The following is a 25,488-nucleotide window of genomic DNA, read 5'->3' as shown; positions in this document are numbered from 1 at the left end:
TTCAGGAGCCCCCGATAATATGCACACAAAGGGCGCCGCCTCTGGAGGAAGGTCAATTCTGGAGTTTTGGTTCACGTTTAACTTAGTAGCAATGGGATCAGGTTTTTTTAGGCCAGAGGGACCTTGATTATCTAAAGGTGTCTGAATTTGTGTGGGCCTCTCTGTTGGTGGACTTCCTACTCGTTGCAATAAAGGTACAGAGCTATTTCCATCCTGACGCTCTACAGGGGCTTTATCTGCAGACCTGTCCACTTCTACTGGGGAGGGCTGGGATTTAACTAAACACATCAGTCTATCAACTTCTGAGGTAAGTGCGTCAATTTTGTACAGCAAGGGGGAAATAATTTCTACCATTTTTCTTTCTAGTTTGGTCTCAAAAGCGCCCAGTATTAATTCAAATTGTTCCATGTTTGTACTACAGCCTACAGCAGTTTGTGGCAATTCAGGCCCCCCATGTTTACCTTTATTTTTGTGAGGGGTTTCCTTACTCTCTAGAGCTTTTCTTGGCTTCCCACCACCCCGTTTGGATGGCATTTTCCTACAGGCCCTGACTGCTCTAGCTGTTTTAGAGCGGATCTCATCTGGCCCGGGTGAACCATCTGGGCTAGCAATAATATTGAGATTTAAATCTATTAGGGGGTGGATGTACCTGGACGTCTGTCACTACCATTCCCCTGCTTCCTAAGACAGTATTAGCCTCAGGGGGGGTAACTGTTGTATCGGGGAGGAAACTAGGGAGCAAAGGTCCCGAAGGGGCAGATTTCCCAAGTGAAGCTCTCCGGTCACTATTAATTTTAGAAACCACTGTTACTAAGTAGTTATCAAGTGTGGTGGTAGTATTTTTACAGTTAGGCATATTTACACAGCGTAGAAAATGTAAGCCAGATGAATAACAATATTAAACAACAACTAGCGACCCGATAGAGCACCTCCAAAAGCACAACAAGCCAGACACGCTAGAGGAAAACAGGGAGGTAGATTTTAAGCCTTATTAGAGTCTCGCAAAGAGGACTTGTGCACAACGGAATCTAAGAAAAAGTGGTATTTACTGTACAACCAGGGTCCGTTGCCCAGTCCAGTCTCTTCAGGCCTCTGAGGGCCACAGAGGGCCCGCCCTTTGCCCGGGCTTCGCCCCGGGCGCTCCCGCGCGCGACTCGCGTTGCGAGGGACGTTCCTCGCTTTTCTGGCGCCTCCGGGCGCGATGGTGGCGTCAGGGACGCGACTCAGCCGCCGGGGCACCTGGGAGGTGTGGTTCTGACCCCCGGTGTCTGCAGGCGATGTAGGAGGCAGCCGTTTTCCTCACGGCGCTTCCCTAGACCAAGCAGCAGCCGTTGTCCTCACGGCAGGTAAGTGATGGATTGAATGACCCCCTGAGCGCTCGGCGCTCCTCGCTTTTCTGGCGCCTCGGGCACGATGGTGGCATCAGGGACGCGACTCAGCCGCCGGGGCACCTGGGAGGTGTGGTTCTGACCCCCGGTGTCTGCAGGCGATGTAGGAGGCAGCCGTTCCCCTCACGGCGCTTCCCTAGACCAAGCAGCAGCCGTTGTCCTCACGGCAGGTAAGTGATGGATTGAATGACCCCCTGAGCGCTCGGCGCTCCTCACTTTTCTGGCGCCTCCGGGCGCGATGGTGGCGTCAGGGACGTGACTCAGGCGCCGGGGCACCTGGGAGGTGTGGTTCTGACCCCCGGTGTCTGCAGGCGATGTAGGAGGCAGCCGTTCCCCTCACAACGCTTCCCTAGACCAAGCAGCAGCCGTTGTCCTCACGGCAGGTAAGTGATGGATTGAATGACCCCCTGAGCGCTCGGCGCTCCTCGCTTTTCTGGCGCCTCCGGGCGCGATGGTGGCGTCAGGGACGCGACTCACGCCGGGGCACCTGGGAGGTGTGGTTCTGACACCCGGTGTCTGCAGGCGATGTAGGAGGCAGCCGTTCCCCTCACGGCACTTCCCTAGACCAAGCAGCAGCCGTTGTCCTCACGGCAGGTAAGTGATGGATTGAATGACCCCCTGAGCGCTCGGCGCTCTTCGCTTTTCTGGCGCCTCCGGGCGCGATGGTGGCGTCAGGGACGCGACTCAGCCGCCGGGGCACCTGGGAGGTGTGGTTCTGACCCCCGGTGTCTGCAGGCGATGTAGGAGGCAGTCGTTCCCCTCACGGCGCTTCCCTAGACCAAGCAGCAGCCGTTGTCCTCACGGCAGGTAAGTGATGGATTGAATGACCCCCTGATGGATTGAATGACCCCCTTGTTTACTTTGGTTCCATCAAGAAGGGATTCAGATGTGTCACACATTTGCCATAAATTCTGAATGTTAGCACTCTAGTTGCTCATTAGATCACTGTAGTAAAGCTACTGCTCACCAGGGAAGTCTGCTGCTGGTATTCAAAGTGCATGTTTCAGTCTGCATGTCAGAATTATTTTAATGAAATAGAAGAGGATTTGAGAAGTCACTCAAAATGTTCCTTAATTTTTCCTTCTGAAGCACTAATCATACTTTCTATGGCAAAATGAACCCCCTCATTTTGTTCTTTTTTAAATGAAATGTTTTCAGACTTACCACTTCATTCCAATCAAGATGGCTTCTAGTGTGCCATACTTTTGTCATAAGTAAGACTGTTAGCGCTCTAGTTGTTCTTTAGAACACTCTGGGACATTCTGTCATTGGGCTATACTTGGGCTACATCTGGGTGATATTTGGGCTACATTTGGGCTCTTTTGTCTCTGGTGGCCATCTTGGGAGACTGCATGTCAGAATTTTTTAATGAAATAGAAGAGGATTTGAGAAGTCACTCAAAATGTACCCTAATTTTTCTTTCTGCAGCATTAATCATACTTTCTATGGCAAAATATACCCCCTCATTTTGTTCCTTTTTAAATGAAATGTTTTAAGAGTTACCACTTTATTCCAATCAAGATGGCTTCGGTGTGCCATACCTTTGTAATAAGTAGGACTGTTAGCGCTCTAGTTGTTCTTTAGAACACTCTGGGACATTCTGTCATTGGGCTATACTTGGGCTACATCTGGGTGATATTTGGGCTCTTTTGTCTCTGGTGGCCATCTTGGGAGACTGCATGTCAGAATTTTTTAATGAAATAGAAGAGGATTTGAGAAGTCACTCAAAATGTGCCCTAATTTTTCTTTCTGCAGCACTAATCATACTTTCTATGGCAAAATGAACCCCCTCATTTTGTTCCTTTTTAAATGAAATGTTTTCAGACTTACCACTTCATTCCAATCAAGATGGCTTCTGGTGTGCCATACTTTTGTCATAAGTAAGACTGTTAGCGCTCTAGTTGTTCTTTAGAACACTCTGGGACACTCTGTCATTGGGCTATACTTGGGCTACATCTGGGTGATATTTGGGCTACATTTGGGCTCTTTTGTCTCTGGTGGCCATCTTGGGAGACTGCATGTCAGAATTTTTTAATGAAATAGAAGAGGATTTGAGAAGTCACTCAAAATGTGCCCTCATTTTTCTTTCTGCAGCACTAATCATACTTTCTATGGCAAAATATACCCCCTCATTTTATTCCTTTTTAAATTAAATGTTTTAAGAGTTACCACTTTATTTCAATCAAGATGGCTTCAGGTGTGCCATACCTTTGTAATAAGTAGGACTGTTAGCGCTCTAGTTGTTCTTTAGAACACTCTAGGAGGCTGCAGTAGAACACAAAGGAATCAACTGACAGTCTCTGTCCTTGTTGGATGTACATGTTATACTGAGAATGTCAGACTTCATTCTCACATGACTGAGAAAGAATGTGAATTTACAGAAAATATGCTTTCAGTTTAGCTTATAGATCCCCTTCCAAACCACTGTGGGAAAAACATGAGATAATAGTTTTCTTTCAAACATGATTCATGATATCCCAGTAGAAGGCTTTTTCACATGGTAAAATCACCTTAGAACACACCACAATTCCTAAAATGAGTATGTACCATCAACAAATGATTTATAATGTAACTATTAACTACAATGCTTTTTAATGAGGTGCTATCATGTATATTGGTCCCAAGATGGCTGCCAACACTTCTTGGATGAAGTGCTGACAGCCAATCAGATCTCACGATGAGATGTGTGGTTAGGCTCCGCCCAGGTATATATTTTTTTTCTTTTCATTTTCTCAGTAACTACTGGAGGGATTTACACCATTTAAACAAAAGGCACTTCTGCGTACCAGTACCTACAATTTTGCAAAGTTTGGTGTAATTCCATTCAGCGGTTCGGGCTGTAGCCTTGTCTATTCGTCCTATGGAAATTAACATGGGGAAAACACGTTTTGGGACCCCCCTTTTTTCTCGGCCCCCGCATGACGAATCCCCCCGAAACTTAAAGGGAATAAGCGGAGCGGAGCTGGCCTAAATTTTGGAAAATTACACGCAAATTCCTCAACCGGCGCCTAAGTTATTCCCAACAGAATTGAGGTTCCGTGACTTTCGACTTCGCTTCGTAGTCAGCCGCCATTTTGTGTTGCCCTCACTCAGGCGACACGGCGAACATAGTGTTTTTGCCTTTTCAGCTGTTCGCCTCTCCTGTTAAAAAGTAACCCTTTGTCCTTGTTTATGAAACTGGTGTCAGGGACTGGCCGAGTTAGTTAATCCATATCTAGACTGATTGATCCTTGTCTTAGTTTACTGTTTGGGTCCCACCATTCTTCCTTTACTTTATCTTGTTTGACTGGCCTTCACTATTTTCTCCGTGTATTCTCTTGTTACACAACTGTCTTTTGAGGATCGCAAATACGTCCTGCCACCTGCAAATTGAATTACATGCACTAGCATTGATTAACTTGAGGGGAGGGGAGAACACGGGGTCTGAAAGAAGGGCGTACACGAGATACTCGATAGCTTGTTTTCGAACTTTTCTCATTTGTCAGTTTTGTATGTTTTGGGATAGGTATTGTAAATATGTATGGTATAAAAGACTGTTCGCCACGGAATGAAAGTGGCAGTCTCCTGAGAACCTACCGTTAGTGTACTTCTTGGACAACTGTGCTTAGCTGCAGCTAATAAACCTGATTTTCCACGCCTAACGGAGTGTCTCGTGTCTCTGTCTGATAAGGCAGGTGAACCCAGAGATCTCAGGCGTACCCTGCGCCGCTCAGCCCATAAGGCCCGGTTCTCCAATTGGCGTCCCAACGTGGGGCGACTTCAGTGGTAGCGGTTCAGCCCGAAGGTCGTGAGGAGCCTCGCAAGAAAATACTGGATTCGCGAACCACGTCAAGCGACCCCTGTATGTCGAAGTGGACCGAAGGTCTTTTTCAGTGCGGCTACTCATTTCCGACGGCTGCAGATGACTGCTGCCCTGACTGTCGCCCTGCCTTGGCCCTCTGGTGATGATTGGTATCGCGAGACGTTAGATGGACACCTGTTGGCGTGAGAAAATATTTAGTTAAGTATACGTGGGTAGCGCCCACTCTTGTTTGGGTTTTTATTCGACAAATGCATTAGTCGAAGCCAAGGGGTAAGTACGTTTGTGCTGTGATAGTTGCCTTAAACCCCTTGAAGTTTGAGATTAGTCCAGTTCGTTACGAAATGCCTGGACTTAGTAAGTTTAAGAAATGTATTCAATATACGAAGAAAGATGGTGTTCTCCAGTGGCCACAAAATGGTAGCTTTGAGCCTGACATATTAGACAATTTAGAAGCAATTTTATTTAAGCGAAAAGCCCGGCCGGCAATGTTTGACTCTTTCTGCCTCTGGCGTAAGGAAGCCAGACAGAAAGAAATTAAACAAGTGAAAAAAGATAAGAAAGCACAGGATATGACAATCCTACAGGCTGCTCAACAGTTTAAGAATAATGAAATTGATCAAATGATTGACATTTCAGAACGACAGCATCGTATGGCAATAGATAAGATGTTATCCGGTGTTGCCTCCTCCCACAAAGAGTAGAGATCTTGACAACGATCCTTTAATGTCTCATCTGTTGCGATTACCTCCGCCTTATGTATTAGGTGCTAATGCACCTCCATTACAACCTGTTGTTCAGCAACCTGTTGTCCAACCAGTTATTCCGGTTCCTCCACAATTGCCTCTTCCAGTAATTCCACCCCCAACTCTTTTGCCACCGACTTCTGTACCTCAGTTTCTTTTATCACTGACAGTTCTTCTTCTGCTGTGTTTAACACGTTGTCTCCAGTCTTACTGTCTGATTCTCCTACGGCTCGTCAACGATTAGTTGATTCAGTTTCCGGTCTTTTGTTGCCTTTCTTTGGATCTCTTAATTTGACTCCTGCTTCGTCCCGAAGACAATCCCGTAGTCAAATTCCGGATACTGGCGAATGAATTAGGTTGGACTCTCTCGCTCACAATTGGATCATGAGTGGTCCACAGTATAATGTGAGCGATATCTTGGATACTTTTCTTCAGTGGAATGCGCCCACGCAGAGATATGTTTTTAATGCTATGTGTAATACTCTGATTAAAGGATGGGGTGATATGGATTTGGATTTACCTCCTCAGGGTTTGTTTGATATACAGGCTAAATTTGATAAGGGTTCTATTGTGGGTTCTCATGTCGAGGATGCTGTTCGAACTCTTATCATTTTTCTCTCAAGCTTCTCTTGAGCCGGATCCTGCGGTAAGGCATAAAGTGAAACACTATCCTATGCGAGAAGTACCTCCGATATGGAGGGAAGGGGATCAGGCTGCTAATCCGCCTATCCCTGCTCATTTTCAGCGTATATGGGTACATGTCCCCTGGAAACGTTCTGAAATTCTGGCGCTTAAACAGTCTCTACCGGACCCTCGTAATAATCCTGCTGGGTATTACAAAGAGTTGTCCCAGACTGTTGATGGGTGCGTTATGAATTTGGCAGATATTGATTTATTGATGGGCAATGTAGTCCCTCAAGCATTATGGGCTCGGATTCGTAAGGAAGATCACGATCAAGCTTTGGGTGGTAATTGGGCTGCTAAATCCGATGATTTGATTACAGAATTGCCTGGTAGAATAATAGCTCTAATGAAATCGATGATGCCTGCCCTCCGAGTTAATTGGGATAAGTTAGCTGCGTGTAAACAGAAGAAAGATGAGAGTGTCTCTGACTTCTTTATTCGTTTCGAGGAGACGTTCATCGACCACAGTGGTCAAGATATGAGTACGGAGGGTGGACAGCGATTATTTGTGGATACATTTGTATTTAATTTACTTCCTGAATTATTGCATAAATTAAAAGACTCCGAAAGTTTGTGGGCTGTTTCTTCATCTGCACAGATATTAGCCACTGCTCAGTATTACGAGAATAGGGATAAGGAAGAAAAGGATAAAGTGGAGAAAAAGACTAAAGAGTTGAAGACAAAGGTTCTTTTGCAACAAGCCTATCCCCCTCGTTCTGCTCAGCGTCAGTTGCAACAGCCTCCACAGTTTCAGAGATTGTTACAGAGACCTGCACCTTTTGTTCCGCGACCTACTTTGGGTCCTAATCAATGTGCCTATTGTAAAGAGGAAGGTAATTTCAAGAGTAGTTGTCCAGTTTTATTGCAGCGTAATGGTGGACTATCAGGGCCACAAGGCTGTGGTGGTTTTCAGTCAGCACCTAGGGGTAGAGGTAGGTGCGCCGTTTCAAGGACAACGTTCCTTACCCCCTCAAAATACTATGAATTATTTTGATCAGCAGAATTCTCAGTCTGCACAATATTACAATGACGAAATTCTGACTTTTCTACTAGCTAGGACAGCCGTAGACAAAGCAAGGGAGTAGTATCAGTTCCAGTGGATCAGAATGGGCCTTATGTTAACGTTGTTGCATTGGGTGTTTCAGAGCAGTTTCTTTCGGATACTGGTGCGATAAGAAGTTCTATTATTCACTCCAAACTCCCTGGGGCACCTTTGTCTGGCTTAACGAATGTTTCTGTAGGATTCTCTGGCACCCCAGTTAGCAACCCAGTTTCATGTCCTTTACCCATCTCGATTGGTCCTTATGATTTGGAAGCCCCGCTCATTTTAATGACTGTTTGTGGTGAGAATTTGTTGGGTTTGGATTTATTGAAACGTCTACACGAAACGTTGTATTGTTCCCCCTCAGGTGTACATCTTACGTTGGGAAATAAATTGATTTCTCCTATGTATCTGTCTAAAGATCAACTACCACTTGAATTGCGTTCACTTCCTGCTACGCTTTGGGCCACGGGTCCGAATTATGTTGGTTTGCTCAAAATTCCACCTTACGTGATCACTGTCAAGCCAGATGTTCAGTTGCCACGTATTCCTCAGTATAAGATTTCTAGCGATGGTGAAAGAGCTCTGTTGGCTATTGTGTATGATTTGGTTCAGAAAGGTGTTGTCGAAGAAACGAGAGGAAATGTTTGCAATAGTCCTGTTTTGCCTGTTAAACATACGGATCCCTCTAAACCACCTGTGTATCGTTTTGTGATTGACGTTCAAGAGGTCAACAAAATTGTTGTCTCTCAGTTTCCTGTTGTCCCAGATATTACTGCTTTTCTCACAATGATATCTGCTTCGGCTGCTTGGTTCTCAGTTATCGATCTCAAGAATGCTTTCTTTAGCATTCCTATTCCTGAGGAAAGTAGGGATCTCTTTGGTTTCTCTCTCGGAGGCCGAAGCTTTAGATTTCAATGTGCACCTCAAGGCTATTGTGAAAGTCCCTCCATTTATAGCCAAGCTTTGAAATCCCAACTGGATGCTTTTTCTTTGCCTCCCGGTGCTACTCTCATTCAGTATTTGGATGAATTGTTAGTGGCTGCTGATTCAGAAGATGTATGTAAAAATGCGACTGTTTTGCATTTGCGTCATTTGTCTGATTTACAGCATAAGGTGTCACCTTTTAAGTTACAATATTGCCGCCAAGAGGTTACCTATTTAGGTCATCTCTTGTCGAAGGAGGGAAGACGATTGACCCAGAACGTATTCATGCAATTTCACGAATGTCTGTACGTACCATCCACGCAAAAGGAAGTGTGTGCCTTTTTGGGCATTACCTCTTATTGCAGACAGTGGATTCCGAATTTTTCTTTGTTGGCTAAACCTCTGTTGGCACTTACTCTGAAAGACACACCCCACCCTCTTCCTTGGACTGACGAATGTCAGAAGAGTTTTTCTGATCTACATACTGCTTTGTGTTCTGCTCCTGTGTTGGGTACTCAGATTACAGTAAGCCTTTTACACTCTACGTGGATGAACGAGAAGGTTGTGCATTGTCAGTTTTAACACAACAATTTGGAGACAAACAAAGGCCATGTGCCTATTTTTCGGCTACTTTGAATCCAGTAGCCAAGGCATTGCCTAGTTGTCTCAGAGCAATAGCAGCAGCGGCGATCTCTATTCGTCAATCTGCTGGATTGGTATTAGATCACACTCTTGTTGTATGGTACCACATGCAGTGGATCCTCTTTTGAACAGAACGAAAACGCAACATCTCACGAGTGCTCGCTTGTCTGGGTATGAGTTGGCGCTTTTAGCAAGCCACATACACATCAAATGATGCAATGTTTTGAATCCAGCAACGTTGTTACCTACTCCAGAAGAGGAGGGTACACAAGATCAGCATGATTGTTTTCTTCGTACAGGAGGAAGAAACTAAAGGCAGAATACAGCTAAAAGATACACCGCTCGTGGATCCGGATGGGATCCTATGGGTGGATGGCTCGTGTTTTAAGCTTCCTAATGGTGATACGACTGCAGCCTATGCTGTTACCACTTTGCATAAAGTAGTAGAAACTACACGTATTACAAACAATTCAGCACAAGCAGCTGAGTTGATCGCACTGACGAGAGCATGTGTGTTAGCGAAAGGAAAGACAGTGACTGTTTACACTGATAGCCAATACGCCTTTGGCGTGGCTCATAGTTTCGGTCGCTTGTGGAAGGAAAGAGGATTCTTTACTTCCCATGGGACTAAAATACAGCACGGTCAGTTGGTTACTGACCTTCTTGAATCACTTGCCTTGCCTATCCAAATAGCGATTGTGAAGTGCAGTGCGCATAAAAGGATCACTGATGATGTGGGTCGTGGGAATGCATTTGCAGATGAAGTAGCGAAAGAAACAGCGAGAAATGTTAAGAGCCATATGTATGTTGCAGGCCCTGCAAACTGGGTCAGAGAAGGAGGTATGTGTGAGGACACAGTGGAAAGTGTAAAAATGATTCAAGCAGAAGCAACTGAGAAGGAATTAAGCAAGTGGAAAGTACGGAAATGTTGGATGAGACAGGATGTTGGACGGAATTGTCGGAACACCAACGATGGTTGTTACCAGATGCCTATGTACTACCTGTAGTTACTATGGCGCATGGTCCAGCTCATATCAGTGCGAAAGGAATATGCAAGCTTCTGGCTCCAGTATGGCAGAATGAAGGTATTCCTAAATGTGCTGAAAATGTGGTGAAGCATTGTATTGTTTGTTTAATGCATAATCCAGGAAAGGGAGCACAAACTCCGGCAGGTCATTTTTCTCCCCCTACGTATCCTTTTGAGGTTTTACAAATAGATTATATCCATGTGGAACGTTCCAATAACCTCAAGTATGTCCTTGTGGCGGTTTGTGCCTTTTCCAGATGGATAGAGGCTTATTTCCAAGGTTCGGTTTGCCGCGCATTGTCTGGAGTGACAATGGAAGTGAATTTGTGGGTCAAATTATGCAGGTGTGTGGGATTAGACAGAAATTCCATGCAGCAAACCATCCTCAGTCAGCGCGTTTGGTATAATGCTATAATGGCACTCTCAAGCTCAAATTAGCGAAGATTCAGGCCAGCACGGGCCTCGCTTGGCCTGACACTTTACCTTTTGTCACTTCTCTCTACGAGAACAACTGTGCATTCTCATTTAGGACTTGGGGCCAGATGTATCAAAGGGTTTTGCCCATTCTGTGTCTAGGGGGAAATATGTTGATACATATGGCCCTTAGTCCTTATGAGGTCGTTTTCGGACGCCCAGCCAATGTCTGGGGAGTCCCTCGACCAAAAACATACTCTGACATTCCATATCCATTGTTGGTTGACTACTTGCATGACCTCACCACTAAATTACGTGTTATTCATCAACAGGTCCAAAACGCTTTGCCGGAGGCCTCCGCAGATCCAGGTCACTCCATTCGACCTGGTGACTTCATCTGCGTCAAGAATTACCAGAGGAAGAATAATCTGGAACCTCTTTGGGGTCCGCTGCGACAAGTGCTTTTGACGACACATACAGCTGTGAAAGTCGCTGGGAAGAAAAACTGGGTCCACGGCGTGCACTGTAAGAGGGTACCCCTGCCTTTACCTTATGATCAGTGGGTTCAAGAAGGCATTGGTGATAGTGAATATGAGAAAGTACCCTGATTTGTACCTTTTAGTAGTGCACGCCTGGACTGGACAAGTTCTGAAAAAGAAGATGAGGACGTGCTGCAAGAAGCTGTACCACCATATCTAAGATTGGACACGACTAACCTGTTGTGTTAAGTAACAGGTTCTCACCACTTGCAAATCCCTCCAGCCTGGATCTAGTGGATTGACAACTACCCACTGATCCGACTGGACAGGAAAACTCCTCTATAGCCAATCAATGCCATAAATCAAGGGCACTTAGCTGGAACATAGCGGGGCTAAGGAGGAAAGCTGGGGACGACAGATGGGTTCATTTTGTAACTCACTATGACATCATGTGTTTTCAGGAGACGTGGGATACAAATGGAAATTTTTATTTAAATGGCTATCGTAGCTTCTCAGTCAAAGCGACTGCTGGGAGGGGAGGGAGACCCAAAGGTGGCCTGTATACAATCATTTCTATAAAATTGGCAGGTTCCATGAAGAAATTAGATTCATCAGCGGATAGCATTTTGTGTGTGGAATGGGTTAGGCCAAACCTACCAATAATTTTAATTGTAAATTTTTATAATGCACCGGAGAAGGTTTCTGGTAACACACACCTAAGGTCCTTATCCTCTTTTCTTTGTCACTACAAGTCACAACAAACAGCTTCATTCGAAATCTTGCTCATGGTAGATTTTAACATACACCCATGTGGATGGGATTGTCTCTCCACACAACAACTGGCACCCCCTGGCGCAATTAGTCCCCATTTTGAACATACAGTGCAGGGAATGGAGCTGGAAGAACTACTTGCCGACCTAAATCTGTTTGAACTATCTGGGCCCGAGGGGGGAGAATAGGGCACCACCGTTCATAGGTAGAGATGCAAACACGGTCATCGATTACATCTTTATCTCAGCAGGACTAGTTGATGTGGTATCCGCCCTTGAAGTCAAGGTGTCCGCATTTAGTGACCATAATCCTCTGATTCTGACTTTGAACTTTGGGAGTAACAATGCAACCCAGGTTGAGCGTCTGGGTGGCTGCTGTGTTTCCATTGCTCCAAAGGATCGGGGTAGATGATTAAATTGGTCCAAGGTGGTCCCGGACACATTTTTTCAGCATCTTAAAGCAAATGTTCATGCAGACCTGTTAACATGCACAGACAGTCCGGCAGCTGACACTGATATCATTAAATCTTTCACTAATATTTGTACGCAAGTATGCCATGACCTAACACTAAAGAAGAAGCGACCTGAAACCGACCGCCCAAGGTGGTTTGATAGGGAATGCTCTAAGGCACATAAGGGGCTTATGGAGGCCCTCAAACAGCAGCAGAGAAATCGGGAGCAGGTGATTCAGTGCAGGAAGCTCTATAGATTAACTATTAACAACCGAAAAATGTCTATAAAAAACGAGGCTTGGGACAATCTCACATCAATCAACATCCTTAGAGATAGTTCCAAATTCTAGGCTGTGATCAACCACTCCTATTTCTCTGAGGAGGAAAATTCCATCTTGGACTGTGTGATCCCTGAGGAAGATTGGGTTGCCCACTTTAGCAAAATATATAACAGTGAAGAGCCACTACCACCAGATAGTCTTCACCGGTCCACGGTCCCTGCTGTCCCCCTGCAGTTTAGTGAGCATGAGGTTAGCAGGGCTATCCTGGAGATGACGAAATGTAAGGCCCCGGGCCCAGATGGTGTCCCCGCTGATCTTTATAGGTCACCCCTGGACACGTGGGCGAGAATACTTACCAACGTTTTTAATTCCTCCAGCATAGTTGGGTTTCCCAAATCATGGTCCTCTTCAACCATCATTCCCATTTACAAGAAAGGTCCCCGAACAGATCCGGCCTGTTACAGGCCGATATCATTGATTGACTCTGCCGTTATAATTCTAAGCAGAGTCATATTACAGAGATTGGGGGATTTCATCAAGGAGAAGGGGGTCCTTTCAGAACTGCAGTATGGGTTTAGGGCCAGGAGAGGAACCATGGACCAGTGCCTAAACCTCCTTATGCTGGTCGGCAAATACACCAAGGCCAAGGAGGGTAATCTATACATGGCCTTCATGGACCTCTCCTCGGCCTTTGACTTGGTCAATCGAACCAAGTTATGGCCCATGCTGGTCAGTATGGGCATTGACCCATCACTAGTCAACTTCCTAGCGTCACTTCATACAGACTTGTCAGTCTCTATCAGAACTGATCGGGAGGGCAGTTGTACTCGGCCATTCCGTTCTAAAAGGGGTGTTAGACAGGGCTGTATATTGGCCCCCCTTCTATTCACTCTTTACATTAACACACTAGGCAAAGAGCTGGAGCACTCAACACCCGATATTCCACGCGTAGGGGACTCCCTGGTGCCCGTATTTTTATACGCGGACGACGCAGTGCTCTTAGCCCGAACAGGGGTTGGGTTACAAAAACTACTTGATGCATTTGGAGAGTTCATGGCCTCACTCGACCTGGTGATTAACAACAAAAAATCCCATATAATGGTGGCAGGGAAGCGCCCGAAAACGCAAAAGCTGAAGTTGTTTACCTGCACTGGTGAGGGGGTGACTAGGGTACCAGTTTTTACTTATTTGGGTGTTATCTTTGAAGAGGGGGGCTCTTGGACCGCCCAACTAAATGCTAAAAGCCTTGCAGTCAAGAGATCCACCTCAGCTCTAATGAGCTTTGCAAAGAGATTGGGCTCTCGTCCAATGGACGCTCTCTTGAAAGTGTACAAGACAAAATGCTTGTCCATAGCCATGTATGGCGCTCCCTTGTGGGGCTTTTCGCCACAAGGTAAAATACAAATTGCAGAAAATACTTTCCTCAGAACATTGCTCGGAGTCCAACAATCAACACCAGTTTTCCCCCTGCATACTGAGCTAGGCATAGGCTATGTTACTGATGAGCTACCATTGGCCCCTTTAGTCTGTTGGGTAAAAACCTGGCTAAATAATGATATCCCTTTGAACCATTGCATCCTCAAGGATTGCATGGCGTTAGACAAGGTGTCTAAAATTCCTTGGCTAGCATACATCAAGAATACGGTGAATAAATTGGGCAGGCCAGATCTTTACAAATACCCGAACAACATAGTTAAAGGTGACGTAAAACGGATCAAGGAAAACTTCCCGTCTAGGGCGTATCAGGCGAGGGAGGAGGAGGAACTAATTAAGCCAAAAGTTAGAGAAAACTTCTTGCTCTTAACCACTCCATCTCTAGAACCCTATTTAAAAATCGTTAGCAAACCATTCCATCGCCACCTCCTTATTAGATTCAGGTATAACATCATCCAATACTCCTTGGGTGATTTCCCAGTGTGGGGGGGTACCTGATACATTGAGCCCATGTAGCTGTGACAACTTTTCAGAGCAGTCTCTCATGCATTTCGTTATGTTCTGTGATCACTTTAAGGAGGGCAGAAGGCAGTTCCTAACCCCAATTCTGAGAGAAGCGGGTTTTTTACAAGTACGCCCAGCTTTGTTTTACTTACAACTACTAGGTATCACAAACTCATTATTATCACTAATGTTCAATGTTTTTTAAACTGATGAAATGTGTAATTGTTATTTTATTGATTCTGCTTTTATGATTTTAACAATCGAATAAAGCTTGTTTTGACGTGACTTGAACCCAGAGACTTTGTTTCGGGACCAAACGATACCTGGCAAGACCCGGTACAACCTAAGGTCCAGGTTGTCTAAAGACAATTGAACACTAATCAAACACTTTTTTTTCTTTTTTTCCTTTGATTATTTTTTTAAAGACATTTCCTTTCCACTATCCATCAAGTTGCAGGATCACGGTAGGAGTCTTAGCCTGTGACCTGAATAGTGACTAGGTCAACAGGACGGCTAATAATCACACCTGAGTGATCGAGGAAGATTACCATGAGCAACACCTTTAGAGAAATGGATACTGAGATGGAAGGGAATGATGTTATGATTGTAAAAAGAAATAAGTACAAGAAAATGTTGTTTAGTCGATGTGGCGTAGCATTATGTACTATAGTGTGTTTATGTAGTTTTTTAGCTTGTGTGGGATGGGTTATCCACACTATGCAGCAAGCACCTGTTACAACTTCTGTTCCTTTGCTCTCTTCTTCTACTAACTCTCCGCATAAGTTCTACACACTTCCAGACCATGAACAAGTTAGAAGACCAGAATATTTTAACAACTCATTCATCCAGTTGTTACACCAGCATTAACTGGTAGTTAACACTACTGACTGTTGGGTCTGCAGGCTCGTGCCCCATAACGCTGAGAAAGGGATGCCATATTTAGTTCTCCCGTTTTCATATGAAGGTTCTACTTGGGCTTATTTGGCTATGTTTTCCAATGCAGAACCAACTTCGATATCCTCCTGGTGATACATATATATATACTGGTGGATCAGACTATAGTCATAGTCCTTTGATAAAGGGAATAGTGACTATGGCTAAAATTGCCGACATTAGTAAGATTCCCGTGGACGAGAAACGAGCATATGATGGATGGAATGTGACTCATTACATTACTAGCCTCACTGACGGGGCTAAAGAAAGAAGATCCTTACCAATTTGGACTGTACCTCATAAAGGTATTCTATGTTTGCAAATAAACAGTCAGAATAATAAGAATAAACAGGAAGAGTGTTTGTTCTCATACCTATATCTATTCCCCCTTGATTTCTTCTCCGTTAGTACCATCTCACATATTTTGTTTGTCATGATAGGGCCTATACATGGCTTCCTGCCTATTTTTCAGGAACATGCTATATAGCTTTTCTTCGTCCCCCTACATACACTGCTCCTTCAGGACATCACAGGAAAAGATATGGTAGAGGGGTTATTGATCCTGTAGACACAGCTGGACAAGAGGGAGGAGACTTTATTAAAGGGGTTCTTCCCTTTTGGGGCCCAATGGTCAATAGCAGAAACATTAGACAGTTGGTTTGTGTTGTCGAGGCTACAATAAATGTAACTTCCGGAGCCTGGAGTAACTTGACGGCTGAACTTCAGGCGGATCGCCTCATGACTACAAAACCGAATGGTTTTGGACATCGTCCTTGCTGATAGAGGAGGAGTTTGTAAACTGATTGGGTCTAGTTGCTGCATTTACATCCCTGATAATGCCCCTACAGTATACCAAGCCATTTCTAAGTTACATGTGATTTCCGAGTCTATTCATCAGGACTCAGGAGATTGGTCTGTGATGGGATGGTTTTGGGGACTACTGTCCACGTTGGGATGGAAAGTGTTAACTTTCCTTGGAATGATTTTAGCCATCATTTTCTCTTGCTGTTTGTTTGCAATGTGGTCCCGCCATCTGTGGTCTTTGTGCCACCTTGTGTGTTCCAAAGCCTGTGTCACAGCAAAGAGAGAACATTAAAATGATGTTGCAGCAACAGCTCAATGACCTCATAACCATTGACATTGACTCAGATTAGCGCGAGCCCTTTGTGTTTTGCCTGAGTAATGGCAAAAGGAGGGTCTGAGGTTCAGTGATTTTAGACTTTGCTTCGTAGTCAGCCGCCATTTTGGGACAGCCGCCATTTTGTGTTGCCCTCACTCAGGCGACACGGCGAACATAGGGTTTTTGCCTTTTCAGCTGGTCGCATCTCCTGTTAAAAAGCAACCCTTTGTCCTTGTTTATGAAACTGGTGTCAGGGACTGGCCGAGTTAGTTAATCCATGTCTAGACTGATTGATGCTTGTCTTAGTTTACTGTTTGGGTCCCACCATTCTTCCTTTACTTTATCTTGTTTGACTGGCCTTCACTATTCTCTCCGTGTATTCTCTTGTTACACAACTGTCCTTTGAGGCTCGCAAATACGTCCTGCCACCTGCAAATTGAATTACATGCACTAGCATTGATTAACTTGAGGGGAGGGGAGAACACGGGGTCTGAAAGAAGGGCGTACACGAGATACTCGATAGCTTGTTTTCAAACTTTTCTCATTTGTCAGTTTTGTATGTTTTGGGAGAAATATGTAGGTATAAAAGACTGTTCGCGACGGAATGAAGTGGCAGTCTCCTGAGAACCTATCATTAGTGTACTTCTTGGACAACTGTGCTTAGCTGAAGCTAATAAACCTGATTTTCTACGCCTAACGGAGTGTCTCGTGTCTCTGTCTGATAAGGCAGGTGAACCCGGAGATGTCAGGCGTACCCTGCGCCGCTCGGCCCATAAGGATAAGTTACTTACCTGTAATCCTAGTTCTCTTCCAGGGGTATCCACCTCAAAGTCATAAGCACTGAATATTCCCGCCCATGTGCGGGACCCCGGAAACAATATAAAAATATATATGTAAAAACACATATCTCGTTCCACATATATGTATGTACATATATCATTTTTCTCACACCAATGCAGCTCCACAACTGAGGCTAAAACAATGTAAACACATATACATGCACTGCAATTAGTAAGGAAACAAAAACACATTAGGTCAAATAACCCTTGAACTTTGTGTTTTAATGAGTAAACCACTCATAAATCCTGAAAATTGCTTATAAATAGACATTGTTAGCACTCAGGCTGCATTGTAAAACAATAGCATAGAAAATGAAACCATTTTCAACAAAAAACTGGCACCGTGCCTTTAAGGCAGCCATGACCCCAGGCTTCCCATCATGCCTCAGGGGTGACAGTTAGGTCAGTTGTTCTTTGCATAGCCCTGTGGGCTCAACCACAAGATAGTAATAGTACCGAATCTCTTTTACCTGGGGAGGCGGGTGGGTTGCTTATCTGATGAGGATACCCCTGGAAGAGAACTAGGATTACAGGTAAGTAACTTATCCTTCCCTTCCAGGGGATCCTTATCAATAGTCATAAGCACTGAATAGAATAGCAAGCCCATCAACCACCTGCAGGTAAATGAGAAGTACATGACCCAACCAAGTCATAACAGCCAATAACTCAGCTGTTAAACAGATTCCTCAGGGAGGCCTGGCCCACCTGGGTATCTGCTCTTGTGTCTGAATCTAGACAGTAATGTCTGGTAAATGTATGGACAGACCTCCAGGTCACCGCTTTACAAAACTCAGACATGGGAACATTATGCAGGTAAGCTGCCGTGGCAGCTCTACCTCTAGTGGAATGCGCTTTAGGGTTAAACCCCAGAGGTTTTTGCGCCAATTGGTAAGCAAGTTTGATACACGAAACGAACCACCTGGAAATGGAACGTTTCGATGCTGCATGACCAGTTCTGATCGATCCATAGTTAATAAATAATTGATCAGAATGTCGAATAGACTTGGACTTGTCCAGATGGAACTTTAAAACCCTTTTCAGGTCCAAAGAGTGTAAAGCCCTCTCAGCTGGAGTAGAGGAATTGGGAAAGAAAGTGGGCAGAGAGAGCGACTGATTAACATGAAAATCTGACACCACTTTCGGCAGGAAAGAAGGGTGCGTTCTGAGCACCACTCTATTCAAATGAAACACTGTATAAGGTTCTTTGGTACAGAGGGCCTGAATCTCGCTCACCCTACGGTGAGACGTAATCGCTACCAAAAAAGCCGCTTTCCAGGAAATATGCTGTAAAGTAGCTTTATGAATGGGAGGGCCCATCAACTTTGATAGTACTAGGTTCAGCTCCCAGGGAGGAGAAGGAGGCCGTACAGGAGGGTAAACCTTTTTCAGACCTTGCAGGAAATCTTTTACTGCTGGCAACTGGAAAAAAGAGGTTTGTGAAGGTGATCGCCTATAAGCAGTTATAGCGGCTAAATGCACCTTAATGGAGTTCACTTCAAACCTTCAAACCTGCTTTAGCCAGGTACAACAAGTATGGAAGAACTGCTTCTTCCTGACTTCACCGGATTGTGACCATTCTGCATGCACCACAAATAGAACCTCTTGCATGCGTAAGAATGTCTTGTGGAAGGACGTCGTGCTTCTCTCAGAATGGACATGCAGTCTTGTGGCAGTCCTAGATGGCCGTACTGAATGACCTCAGGAGCCATGCTGCCAAGTTCAGTGACGGAAGGTTGGGATGGTGAATCCTCCCGTTCATCTTCGATAACAGGTCCGGCCTGCATGGAAGCCTCTTGTGAGGAGACACTGACAGCTGAAGTAGGTCCGTGTACCACCATTGCCTCGGCCAGTTGGGGGCAATCAGGATCATAGTTGTGCACGAGTGGCTCAGCTTGCTCACCACCTTCGGGATCAGCGGAAGGGGTGGAAAGGCGTACACAAATTCCCCTGGCCAGTCGTTCAAAAGAGCATTCCCTCTCGTTCCTGGTCGATAGAACCTTGAGGCGAAGCTTGGGCATTTGCTGTTTACGTCATCCGCAAAGAGATCTATGGACGGACGACCCCAAGACTGGAAAATGTCTTCTAGCACTTCGTCGTTGAGAACCCAGTCTTCTCGGTCTTCGAAGTGCCGACTTAGTGCGTCCGCCCTCACGTTCTGCTCTCCTGGGAGGTGGACTGCTTGAACAGACAACTTGCGAGCCAGAATCCAATGCCAGATGCACTGAGCTTCCAGTGATAGAGTCCTTGAGCGGGTTCCTCCCTGCTTTTTCAAATAGTACATCGTGGTGGTGTTGTCTGTTTGTAATAGAACCACTTCCTCCTGAAGTGAGGGAAGGAACGCTTTGAGAGCCAGGTGGACTGCTCTCAATTCCAGCAAGTTGATGTGGTAGGTGCTTTCTTTGGACGACCACAGACCCTGCACCTGAAGAGGCCCCATGTGCGCCCCCCAGCCTTGCAACGACGCGTCTGTGATGATCGTTTGAGTAGGAGGAGGTTTGGAAGAGAACTCCCACTTGCATATTCTGCTTCTTTGTCCACCACAGGATGGAAGATCGAGCTACCTCCGACAAAGTGATCTGATCGTCCCAGCGATCTGATTGCTGGTCCCATTTGTCCACCAGATCCTGCTGAAGAGGACGCATCCGAAGTCTGGTGTTCGGTACTAAGAATATGCAGGAAGCCATCGACCCTAAGAGGGAGGCTATCTTTCGCACTTTCTGAGTGCTGTGGCGAAGTACTTGCTGGCACTTGAGCGCTATCGAAAACTGTCTCTCCTCCGAAGGAAACACTTTTACTACCTCGGAGTCTAGCAGAGCTCCTAGGAAGTGAATCTTCTGAGTGGGTTGGGAGACAGACTTGCTGTAGTTGACATGCAGGCCTAGATGCTGACAAAGTTCTATGCATGTCTGGAATTGATTCCTTACATTGTCTGGAGTTGGACCTTTCAACAGCCAATCATCTAAGTATGGGTATACGAAGACTCCCCTGCGGCGTAGAGCTGCCGCCGCCACCACTGTGACACACTTCGTGAACACCCTGGGGGCCGACTTCAACCCAAACGGAAGGACTTTGAACTGGTAGTGGAAGGTCCCCACCCGAAATCGAAGGAATCTCCTGTGATCGGGCCGTATCGGGACATGAAAATACGCATCTTGAAGGTCCACCGAACATATCCAATCCCCCTTTCCTGAGATGTGGATATATTTGGTGAAGCGCCAACATGCAAAACTTTTCTTTTCCTACATGTAGATTGAGTGTTCTCAAGTCCAGAATAGGCCTGTATTCCGCCTTTCGGCCCTTTTTTCTGACCAGAAAATATCTAGAGTATACTCCTTTCCCCCTTTGAGCCACCGGCACCCTCTCGATGGCTGATTTCTCGAGGAGTGTCGCTACTTCTTTCTTTAACATTTGTAGCTGGTGGCTTGACCTTGACATCGGAAGAACGGGTGGAGGTAGACGATGGAAACGAAGACAGTACCCACTCTGCAGCGTAGACAACACCCATTGGTCTTTCGTAATGGCCTGCCACTCTGTCCTGTGATGTGCAATGCTTCCCCCCACTGGAGTGGACAACGGCGCTGGGGGAAGTGAAGACTCATTGCTTCTGCTGAGGCTTATTGAAGTTGTTGTCTTGGCGCGGATTTCCATTTCCTTTGGAATTGCGCTTGCCTTTATATTGCCATTTTTTTTTGGCCTTGCTGATTCTGGCCCTTCTGCCAGTGAGGGGTTTGAACCCTCTGCTTCGAAGAGTATTTGTTGTCAGAACGGAACTTCTTCCGGAATTCCTTCTTCTTTTCAAGCCCCACAGCTTTAAGGGTGTCTAACTCCATTTTCATCTGTTACATCTCCTCATCAGCACTCGCCCCAAAGAGAGATATGCCTGAAAAAGGAAGATTTAGTATTCTGGCTTGAGCCTCGGGTTTCAATGCTGTAAGGCGCAACCATGAGGATCTCCTCGCTGTGATTCCATGCGCAGCCAGCGTTGCTCCATCTGACGCCGCTCCTATAATCTGATTGGAGACTTGACCGCCCTCCATCAGAACCTCCTCATTAAAGTCCTTTCTATCTTCCTGAGGAAGTTTTTCAGAAAACCTCTGAAGCGAGTCCCACAGAGATCTATCATAGCTGCCCAGCAGAGCTTCCGCATTGGAGACCTTGAGGAAAGAAGCTGAGGTGTTACAAACTCTTCTCCCCCATGAGTCTTGTACCTTGCTGTCCTTATCCGGCGGTACCGTGGATTGGATTTTCTAGCCGCCGCAATGATTACTGAATCTGGCGGGGTATCGGACTTGAGGAACAGAGGATCCTCTTCAGGAGGACGATATTTCTTGAGAATCCTCGCTGGGACTGACTTCACCGTCGCCGGAGTCAGGGAGACTTCATTCACTGGATCCATTATACCCGGGACCAACGGCAATAAGGGTTTGGGTGCCGTTCTGTGCTGCAGGGTTTCGAAGATGACCGTCGTCTTGATCTGCGGAGCTGTCATAGGCACTCCTAACTTCAGGGCTCCCCTTCCCAAGATGTCTTTGAACGAGAAAATATCCTCAGTTGGAGATATTCTCGAGCGTGGACTGTTTGTTAGGGTCGGAGAGTAATTCCTGTGAGATCAGGTCCTTGGTGAACTTGAAGAGCTACAAGTCCACCTGGACCTAGATCTTCTTCTAGTTGAGCGCGTTCTAGAACGAGATCACTCTCTGTGACTAGATCTTCTTTTACTTGAATGTCCTCTAGAACAAGACCGTTCTTTGCGGCAGGAGGCTTGATCTCGATACGCCCCAAACCGATCTGCCGTCTCCTTGTCCTTGGCCCAGTGGTGAAGAGGTCTATACCACCTTGGGGAAAGACGAACAGGAGGAGACTTTTGGGTGCGACCCTTCGCTGGCAAACGTGACCGTGGAGGAGGCTGATCAGCTTGATCCTGCTGCGACCTTGCAGGGGACTTTGACCTCTCCCTATCCGAATCGCTGTCTTCCCCATCCGAGGATCTGCCACTTTGAGATGCCGAGGAGGATGAAGATAGGCTCACTAGATACCGTCTAGAGGAAGACCTCGACCGACCTCTCTTCTGAAACCCTCTTTCTCTTGGCAGGAGGGTCCTGTAATGGAGATTGTTCCACCTCCGCAGCCGATGCTGATCCTGGGGAACCCAGTGGAGACCTTAGGACTTGAGACTGGTCCAATGGTTCACTCTCCATCTCCTGCATCACCTGCCCCAAAGGCTACCTCTCCTGCGATCTTGAAGGAGAGATGTTCACTGGCTGCGAATCGCCCCGCTCCCTGGATCTCCACTGATCCGTCGACGGTGGCTGTTTCGACACCGAGCGCCGAGCAGATAGACGCTCTCTCGATGTCGACCGTAATCTCCTCGATGCCGACCTCGTGTCGACGACTGTCCTTCGCCATAGAGCGTCTCACCGATGAAGGATGCCTGCTCGACGCCGATCGCCGGTGCTCTGTTGGCGACGGAGGGTGCCTCGAGGTCGAATGCAGTTTGTCTGAATGCGACGGAGGCTGCCTCGAAGTCAAACGCCATTGACAGGGCGTCGACGTGGGCTGCTTCGACGATGTGTCGGCATAGGTTCCCTCGACGCCGAATGACCACGACTAGTCGTCGGAGGTTGTCTCGACGCCGAACGCCGGTGGCCAGGCGTCGACGGAGAATGCCTCGACATCACAGCATGACGATGCTGCTTCGACGTCAGTTGGCTCGCCGTCGAGCTCTTCTGCTTCGACGGTGACCTATCCCTCGACGCTGTCTGTAGCGGAGGTACCTTGGATGTAGACGCTGAAGACCTCTTCGTCGCCGACTGCTTCTTCGACGCCGATCCCGACGCCGAAGGTGAACAAGTCGGGGCTTCTTTCGACGTCGACCGCGCCTTCTGACTTTTCTGCTTCTTGGGAGATCTTCCTCTCTCAGAAAGTCCATAAACTCGAATTCTCTCTCGGTCTTTGAGAGTTCTGGATGTTAAAACATTGGCAGTGTTCACAGGTTTTTGAAGAATGAGAGTCTGGTAGGCACAGGATACACACTGAATGAGTGTCAGTCTTGGCCATCTTCCTTCCACATGAAGGGCATTTGTCAAAGAGGGAAGGCATTTTGACAGAAAAAAAACCTTTAAGCCTAAAAAAGGTAGTAGTAGCACCCTAGGTCTAAAAGACGTCGAGTGAAAGAAAAAATTGTAGATTAACTAAAATATTTTTTGACAGAAAGCCAAAAAGAAAGGGAGCTGTTTCACCAGGGTCCTGACTGAAGGAGCCGGAAAGAACAACTGACCGAACTGTCACCCCTGAGGCATGATGGGAAGCCTGGTGTCATGGCTGCCTTAAAGGCACGGTGCCAGTTTTTGGTTGAAAATGGTTTCATTTTCTATGCTATTGTTTTACAATGCAGCCTGAGGGCTAACAATGTCTATTTATAAGCAATTTTCAGGATTTATGAATGGTTTTACTCATTAAAACACAAAGTTCAAGGGTTATTTGACCTAATGTGTTTTTTGTTTCCTTACTAATTGCAGTGCATGTATATGTGTTTACATAGTTTTAGCCTCAGTTGTGGAGCTGCATTGGTGTGAGAAAAATGATATATGTACATACATATATGTGGAGAGAGAGATATATGTGTTTTTTACATATATATTTTTATATTGTTTCCGGGGTCCCGCACATGGGCGGGAATATTCAGTGCTTATGACTATTGATGAGGATCCCCTGGAAGAGAAGGCCTGGTTCTCCAGAATGTTGCGGATTTCCTATGGTAGCTAGGTCCTAACTATATATACCTTCTGGCTATTTTGCTATTTTATGTACCGCGGGACTCCACTTTAACGACGGGGAATGATTCAAGCATGTGAATCTATGAAAGACACCTCAATATTGGAGAAAAACCCAGTACATCTGAGAATTGGACTTTGGTGAAATTGAAACCAAGTCTTTCCACCTCACTGGGCACACATAGTGTACAGTGTGTTAGTCGAATGTCCGGTGGAGATACATACTTTACTATCAAGAATTCCCAACAGCTCTTCTCCTGCTTTGCATGAGCACACCGAGTTATACAAATCTGAGAGGGAAACATACGGTTATAAAAAGCCCGGCTAAAGGTACCAATAAAATTACATCTCGAATTGCAATAAATATTTACAATTTATTCAGTGAAAAAGAAGCGTCTCACTTAAGTTTCACTCTCATTTTAACATCGCACTTAATTTAGGTCCCAGAACAAAGAAAAATATTAATATACATCTGCATACATACAAATAATTACAATCTCACAATTGCATAAAAAAACAAAACTTTAAATGGGTTAATGCATAGTCTCTTTGAGTTCGCTTGAAGTGTCATTAGGATGTTTGACATTGCACCCCTCCTCTAGGTCCGTCGTGCCCATCTTCCTCTTCATACACATTATTGCTGTTGCCATAGCGCCTTTCATTCGGATTGTATTCTGTTAGATCCACCTCTTCTGCATCATCTGTGATCATCATCTCCTGTCTTGGGGGAAGAAGTGATTCCAATAGCTGTAGTTTTCCTAAGGGAAGCCAGAAGTTCTCAGGGAAATGAACCTGTTGAAATGCAGATAATTAGGAAAATTATCAAGGTGTAAGGCGGAATGGTGAAAATCACATATTAAGAAATAAGAGGCAGGCAGCATTTTTCAAACATTGCAAACTGAACCACAATATTTGGGATAGCCCTTGCTTAAGTTAATTCCCAGTGAATTAAATATTTAAGTTATCTGAAATATGATCTAACCACTTTTTGTATCCAACATGCAATGCATGGCACAGGTTGTTGAGGTCTATAGGTTTGGGTGTTATTAGAAGTGGGTAAGCCAACAAATTAAAAGGGACAGCAGGGCAAACTGTCTTCCTTGGCTGTAAGAGCCCGTTTATGAGCCTATTTTAAAAAATATTTGGTATGTACACGGTGCAGCCAATGTTACGTAATATAGTCTGTTATGTAATATAGTCTCTTCCAAAAAGTTTATTTTGTTATATGAGAAGC

General features: G+C 45.7%; 1 protein-coding gene across 1 annotated transcript in view; it reads right to left on the bottom strand.

The window, feature by feature from the left end:
- Positions 1 to 24,608: 24,608 nt before the first annotated feature.
- Positions 24,609 to 25,488, bottom strand: part of LOC144768739 (dnaJ homolog subfamily A member 4-like) — a 29,718-nt gene continuing 28,838 nt past the window's right edge. Inside the window, exon 8 of the mRNA XM_078652623.1 lies at positions 24,609 to 25,046. Within this exon, the coding sequence (XP_078508749.1) occupies positions 24,825 to 25,046 (222 nt within the window). The 3' untranslated portion in view covers positions 24,609 to 24,824. The remainder of the gene's footprint in view (positions 25,047 to 25,488) is intronic.

The sequence above is a fragment of the Lissotriton helveticus genome, chromosome 7 (genome assembly GCF_964261635.1).
Source record: "Lissotriton helveticus chromosome 7, aLisHel1.1, whole genome shotgun sequence".
In the NCBI taxonomy this organism is placed as follows: domain Eukaryota; kingdom Metazoa; phylum Chordata; class Amphibia; order Caudata; family Salamandridae; genus Lissotriton; species Lissotriton helveticus.
The sequence above is the reverse complement of the archived record's forward strand: the minus strand, read 5'-3'. Positions and strand labels throughout refer to the sequence as shown.